Source organism: Sinocyclocheilus rhinocerous, unplaced genomic scaffold (assembly GCF_001515625.1).
Source record: "Sinocyclocheilus rhinocerous isolate Xijiao unplaced genomic scaffold, SAMN03320098_v1.1 scaffold463, whole genome shotgun sequence".
Taxonomy (NCBI): Eukaryota; Metazoa; Chordata; class Actinopteri; order Cypriniformes; family Cyprinidae; genus Sinocyclocheilus; species Sinocyclocheilus rhinocerous.
Window position 1 is genome coordinate 779,621 of NW_015627535.1, and position 7,437 is coordinate 787,057.

A 7,437-nucleotide genomic window follows, 5' to 3' on the forward strand; every position below is an offset into this window, starting at 1 on the left:
ATATATATATACACACTTGAACCAGGAAAACTAAAAGACAGATTCAAACTCTAAAGGCCTATCTAGTAAATGCTACATTGTCTGATGATTTTTGCTTGCAATTTGTCTGTACAAACCACTGAGATAAAATAGCAGACAGATTCAATGAAAAATTAACTCACCATGCAACTTCCATCAATGATACAGGTACAGCAGCGGCATAAATGGCCAGGTCTCCGTACAGGTACACGATGAGACAGATGTAGAACATGTTGACGCCAACTGCGAAAGAAGCATCATCTGTCATTCTAAAGATTCATGGCTTTACATAAAACATCACTTCAAATACAAACAGGTGGAGATGTTGACTGAACATGAAGATGGGCGGCATCATTCCCTAGAAGATTCCTCTAATGTTGTTCCTCCCCAACACTTTATACCCACTAAATGCATGGAGCCACATAACAGCCGTATAAATCATCCTAATTAAAAAAGCAAGCACTTCATTACGAAATTCCCCCCTGCTCTTCCCTTCATTAACCCCACACTCCTCTTCACCTGTTCCTCCATCCATCCATCACTCAATCCCTGCCAGTTGGAGATGAGATGGAGAGCATTCAAGAGGAAACACATACCATATCATACATTCATCATCACCGAAGCTCCTATGAGGATCTTGAACGGTCCAGCCAACCAATAAGCTCATTAATTACTCTGAAGTCCACTAGAGCTAACAGACTATTAAAACTAGATTTAAATAAAGAAAGAATTACAATATACTCTTTTACAAGCTTAATTGAGTCATTATTCCCTCCAAATAAAAGAAACAGCAAATGTTGCTGTCAGAACCAGTTCATTTTTACGAAAATAAGTGGCGAAAAGCTGGCAGAAAACATGTGAAATTATAAACGTATAATTATAAAAGTCAGTTGCAGAGCTTATTTTACAATTTTTAAAGCAAAACTTATAAAGGAGAAAGGGTGAGCATGTTACTTTAAATATTGAAATATTGAGGTTAATTAAGAATATAATTTTTAAACCGGTTCCAGTTCATTTTACAAAGATGAGTTTCAAAAACCTGGCAGAAAACATGGGGAATTATGAACACCAAGTCAGGTGAAGTGCTTATTTTACAATTTTTTTAAACAAAATTTATAAAATTGAAAAAGTGAGTCTGTTACTATAAATATAGAAATACTGAGGTTTCTATATTATTTTTGAACAATTTCTCAGAATTAAAATCCAAACTTCTTGCTTCATTAGGGATATGTACATTTAAATGTAATAAAGAAAGCAATGATAAATCATATTTGGGTCGATTTAGATACGCTAATAATTATTTTCATGTTATGGCTGATAACCGATGAATGACATATATATTAAAATTCTACACTATTTTTTTTAAACACATTTAAAATCAAAACACAAAAAAATAAAGATCTATTGTTTTTAAAAAGTGAATTTAGGTAAAGAATAACTAACTGAGGCAATCTAAACATAAAAAAAAAATTGGAAAATGTGATCATGCGCAAAATTAAATATGGCTCAGGTTCTTCCTTCAACTCAAGTCTAAGGGATTTTGTTCTAGTTTTATCCACCAGCTGAAACCCGTAAGTCTAATCACTTTGAAAAGTAATAGCACACCTCTTCTTCATGAGCTACATGATTTAAGGTATCAATCATGCATGTAGCATAACAAGTGCAAGACAATTTATGCACCAAAGTTTAACAAGTTATGGTTAGGGGTTTTGAAAAAATCCCCATCATGAGCCAAAAGTAATAGTCTTAGCAAGCACACCTAAAAACAAAATCAATCACGAACTAATCTATCTCCTCAGTGACATTATCCGAAGCTGACTTCTGATTGACCTGTCAGTGGGAAGGTTACAGTCACTGTGAACACCCCTGATAAACCAGCGGCCATGAAGAAATCTGTCCAATGATAAAACGACGAAAGCCAGGATTCCTGTTAGTAATTTCAGACCACAGCGGATTCACATTCCACCTTAATTGCAACCAAATAGTCGCTGATTGTGTTTTCTCTAGAAACAACCTCCCACCTGCCTCAACAATCCTAAAGTCCATTCACATATATTAATGGTTCTAACTACAGTTGATTTTGGTGTAGTTTCTGCGTTTTCTTGCCTCTGAATGGCAGCTCATGGATTGATCACCCCCTTTACAAAGGCTGCATTTAGCAATTGCACTAGCATTAAAAAGACAGCATGTCCTAAGACAGGAGGGCAAACGAGTATTACATTTAAAGCTACAGTCAATACTAAAGTCACACTAACTAAACTAATCTCCTTCACAGTGAGTTATGCTTCCATTTAATACATTTATGATCAGAGTCTGCTATGCTGCTCAGGTAGTCATTAGCTTCTCCCAAGTGCACCTCCAAAGTGGCCACTTCACTCCATTCTGCACTAGGAAAGGTCAGGGCAAAGCAAGCTATTTTAACACATCACGCTTAATAGAATAACGAAGAGTCGACAGGGCTAGCGTGTGACGTCCGTGCTGAGAAAACGCAAAGCCTTGAAGCTACAAGAGTGTGTTTGTGTTCATCAAAAGTGAGTGCGTGTGGCACTGGTTTGCTGGAGGGTGTGACGAGTGCGCCACCTAGTGGGTGCTGTTTGCCATCACATGCTGTGGACGTATGGGACAAGGGTCAGAAATGAACTTTTCCATGTTTGCCACCTGGAATTGATTTCCAGGGCATTTTTTACCCTTGTAAGGTCAATTTTTACAATTACCTTACTAACTGTTTCTGTGTTGCCTTTTATGTCAAATACTATTTAACCAGTTACTTTAATCAATCAGAATTCTATTGACTATTACCAATAAAATTCTCTCAACAACATTTACACTGCAAAGGTGGTACAGAAGCTACATCGATCATGGTATGTTTATTTACACCATCTGTTTAATGCTGCTCAAATGTGGCACATTTAGACGACAACTGCATAATGCTGTATGATGCAAATAGCCTACATAAAGCATATGAATTCTTGTTACATAATTTTTTCATTTATTATAAAGAAGAACTGCATTATGAAAAATCGTTGTTGTTTACTGCTCTTGTAATAAAGCATCTAATAATGCTTATAAATTTTGATTAATAGAATACATAAAAATGTTTTTATGAGTGGGAAAACGGCTCATCATATTCTTGTAAGGCTACACAGACATAAGTTAAGAATAGTCTATAAATTAGTTTACTTTTTACGCATTAGAAAATCTAAACTTTATATTGGTTAACTTAGTAGTTTGAAGAACAAAACAGTTATTTAAACTGGGAATAAATTAAATACAGAAAGCGAGCAAAGAACATTCCAGCTCACTGAAGCAGTCGATGAGCTATGCACTCTCAGAAAAACTCCCGTTATAGTCACTGAAGCTGTGTCTACACTGCAAAATTAAACTGGTTTACATCGTATCTACTCTTTTGATGAAAGAATTTGCGAGAGTGCAGAATTCAGTCAGTAAGCATGTGTCCTGAACAAAACGCCTGCATTTTCAGATGATTTCTTCTTCACCGGTGACTAATCTGAACACCTCTGATTGGCCATCGCATCCATAAACTCAACAGAAACGCGTGTGATTGGTTATAATGCTCAACGCTGCAAAAAACTTGTAAAATAAATCTTTGATCTTGAATTAATGAAAACGTTGAATTAATGAAATAGCGGCCCAGAGTCCTAATCTAAACCTGATTTAAAATCTCTGGAAAATCCTTGGCAACAAATTCATGGCTAAGAAACCCACTACAGTTACTGAACTATGGAAGAGAGTGGAAGAGGAGTGGACCAAGATCACACCAGTGCAGTGTGAGAAACCAGTGATATCCTGCGGCCGCAGAAGTCAAAATGAGGGATGTTACACTTCCTACTAATTTCTGACAGCTGTAACCCTCCAAAATTTTAGCTGTAATCTTCTATCATGCTACAGTGGTTACTGTCCTCTGATTTTGATCACTGTGTTTTCCACAGAATAAAGGCTTTTGTTGAAATGCCTTGGTTATTTTATCACACACGTTAGTATAACTGTGGTATTGAGCGATTAACATTAACAGTATTTCAGAAAAAAAAAACAATCAAGTACTTATAGATTGTTCTCTAATTTTGAACTCCAGTTTAATTGTGTAGAGGCATTTGTACCCCCTTATCTTGAATTTGTCAGGATTTTTGTTCATTTTAGTGGCATTTTGGCCCCAAGCCCCAGTTAAATTTCCAACCCTGTATGGAACAGTGCAGCAAGCCATTTCTAATGTCCCTCCTTTGCTTGATGGTTGGAAAAGATGCCAAAAGCAATGCTGTTGAGATATTACAAGGCTGCTCTGGGCACTGTTGAGTCAGCCTTTGCGTAGCGCCGCTCGTGAAATGATGCTTGGGAGGGCAAGAATCCTGAAAATAGGAATCTGTATAAATGACACCTTGGTACGTAGTTCAAGGTGAACACGTCTTCTTCGTATTCATCATAAGATTCTCATTACCTGGGTTCTCCGTCTTTAAGCAAGCCTCCCCTTTCCTTACATAAGAGTAGATAACAGATCTAGAGTGAGGTAATTACAACCAAAAGTAATTAAACTAGTTCTAATTACACCACATTAGCAGCCAATAGCCTTGTTCACTGTGACTGAAGATTCCAGCAAAACTTGACCTTCGGAAGCCATCTTTTAAGGCCTGTTTAATAGCCTTATAAAGCTAAATGTCTTAACTGAAGATTACATAGTAGTGCATAATGATGCAAGAACTCTTACCTTTATTAAAAAACATGGAGGCCATTTGTCCCATCTCAACTCTCTCGACAATGTCAAAGTGGTCTATATTCGCGGCACGCTCTGTTATATCAGATGACAAAACCAACGGTGACCTTAAGATTTTGATCTCGAGTAACACTGCAAACAATTATATTGACAAAGACACAAAGCAATACAAACAGCACTTACGGACAGAGAGAATGGGCCGCGTCTCGACGGGTTCCGAACGTCCCCGGATGACAACCTCGTCATCCGAATAGTCCGAGCTGGAGTCGCTGTCATTAACCTTAAAATGGTTGTGACCACAAAAATGGTTAGTTTAATCATTCTAAAAAAAACATGCTTACAACCAAAAACCAAAAAGTTTGGGGTCTGTAATTCTTTTCTTTTTTTTGAAAGAATTGAATATTTTAATTTAGAAAGGGTGGATTAAATTGAGAAAAATCTTTTGTAAAATTATAAATGCCTTTACTATTACTGTTCTTTTGAACTCTCTATTCACTAAAGAATCTTGAAAGAAATGTATCACAGTTTACACATCAGAATGATTTCTGAAGGATCATGACACTGAAGACTGGAGTAATGATGCTGAAAATTCAGCTTTGCATCACAGGAATAAATTACATTTTACTGTTTATTAAACAGTAATAAACATATTCACCTGTAATAATATTTCACAACATTACTGTTTTTACTGTATTTTGAACTAGCGTTTGATCTGTAATTTATGGCATCAGATGACTTTGAATATAGTTTTTCACATCTATGGTGCTTTTTAGGTTATTTTTGGAGCTCTACAGCACTCATCCCCTTTGATTTTCATTGTATGGTGAACATTCAGCCTAACTTCTTTTGTGAGGTAATGACATACAGGTTTGGAACAACATGAGGGAGCGTGAATGATAACATCTTCATTTTTGGTGAACTGTCCTTTTAAGAGATCATCTATTAAATATAAACATTTTGCTTTTAGAGTTTTATAGGCTAAGATTGTTTGCCAGAGATGTTTTCTATTTGTATTGGTAAAACAGACTAGAAATGTACTTAGCAGTGGCCTCATTGTGAGTTTTCTTCAACACATAATAGCTCTATTTTAGCACTTCTGTCCTAAATTGCCCCGTTTCATTCTCTGATAGGTCAGTCTTGTTTAAAGCTTCACTGACTTTCTGGCTTGATTACCTGCAGTGGGACGTGCAACATTTGCATGATCAGTGAAATTTTCATAGGGAATGACCTGAGACAGAATAAGAACATAATGTTCAGAGTAGAGCTGGCATTAAACTGATACAGTCACTAACCTCTTCCTGTTCTCTCCTCTTCCAGCGCAGCTGGGCATTGGCAGCAGCCATGGCTTCAATAACAAATGTGGTGGTCATGAAACTGAGAAAAGACAGAAGAGTTAAAAGTCTTAAAAAATAAGAACAAGGAAAAACATAATACAAAGACAAGCCACTGGCCGGTATCAGAAAGAAAATCCTTAAAGACAACATAAAATAAAGTAAAAATTGATAATCATGATTTTGCACATTATTTTAAACAGCAAACAAAAAGGTTTTTTTTTCCTTCACTAAATGCAATCTTTCCCCACCTGAACTTTTATGTTGTGCTGGCTTTGTAAGTGGGGGAAAAAATAATAATTGATCATATCTACTTCATTAAAGGCTTTACACATTTTTATACATCATTTTACACACAAACACACAGACTTTTAACTATATCATTCAACCCTAGAGCATAATATGCAAAACTGTATGTCATATACACTACGTCCATCTCCTCCTATAACCTGTATTTAAAGACCACTGCTGTCTGGGCTCTTTCCTCTGCTGTTTCATTGATATACAGCTCCATCCCGTTTCATCTAAACACTCATAACTCTCCCCTGGGCTCTGTCAGTGACTCCGACAGCTGGCAGGTTGGCACTTGGCAGAGGTGATAAATGTGTTTTGATGGTAACAGCACCAGCGGCAGTGGTAACAGGGTTGAGAGATCAGCTAAAGATGAGCTGACAGAGAGAAATCGCATGCAAGAAAGACCAAAAGAAGACAAGGCTGTGCTCTCATAGCACACAAGATGAGGTAGAGACGAGGTAGAGAATTACACTGCCAAATAGGGTTAGAATGGGTCTCCAATTTGCATATTGTTAGGGCATGAATTTGAGAAAACCACCATAAAGAATATCGATGGAAATCTAATACGCACAGCCTCCTAAACCTGATATGTAAGACCCCAAAATAATCTAGCAGCCTTGCCAAGCAGGAAGGTATGCACTTAAAGGGGTCATATGATGCTGCTAAAAAGAACATTATTTTGTGTATTTGGTGTAATGAAATGTGTTTATGCGGTTTAAGGTTCAAAAAACACATTATTTTCCACATACTGTACATTATTGTTTCTCCTCTATGCCCCGCCTTTCTGAAACGTGTGTAGGACGGCCGAACTTGAGCTTCCCCTGGAACTTACGCGATCGGCAATCGGCTGTTTTTTGTCTTATTGCAGCTCGTCTCTGTTCTGGACTTGCACAAACTGCATTGCAATGCAATCATTTTCGAAAATGTCATTTATGTGAAAATATGAAGTCTATAAACAGCCATTAACAGAGGCCAGAGACGCTGAAGACGGATGCACAGAGAAAAATACTGTAGCAAGCAGATCACTCACTGTTCATGATGCACGAACTATTGGAAGAAAATCCTCAA

General features: G+C 37.0%; 1 protein-coding gene across 1 annotated transcript in view; it reads right to left on the reverse strand.

Annotated features, from left to right (window-relative positions):
- Window positions 1-6,589, reverse strand: part of LOC107728757 (transmembrane protein 104-like) — a 35,186-nt gene extending 28,597 nt beyond the window's left edge. Inside the window, exons 1-5 of the mRNA XM_016539042.1 lie at window positions 6,525-6,589; window positions 6,037-6,145; window positions 4,928-5,024; window positions 4,739-4,819; window positions 162-261 (exon numbers count right to left, since the gene is read on the reverse strand). Coding sequence (XP_016394528.1) covers window positions 162-261; window positions 4,739-4,819; window positions 4,928-5,024; window positions 6,037-6,145; window positions 6,525-6,589 — 452 coding nt within the window. The remainder of the gene's footprint in view (window positions 1-161; window positions 262-4,738; window positions 4,820-4,927; window positions 5,025-6,036; window positions 6,146-6,524) is intronic.
- Between the last annotated feature and the right edge of the window lie 848 nt (window positions 6,590-7,437).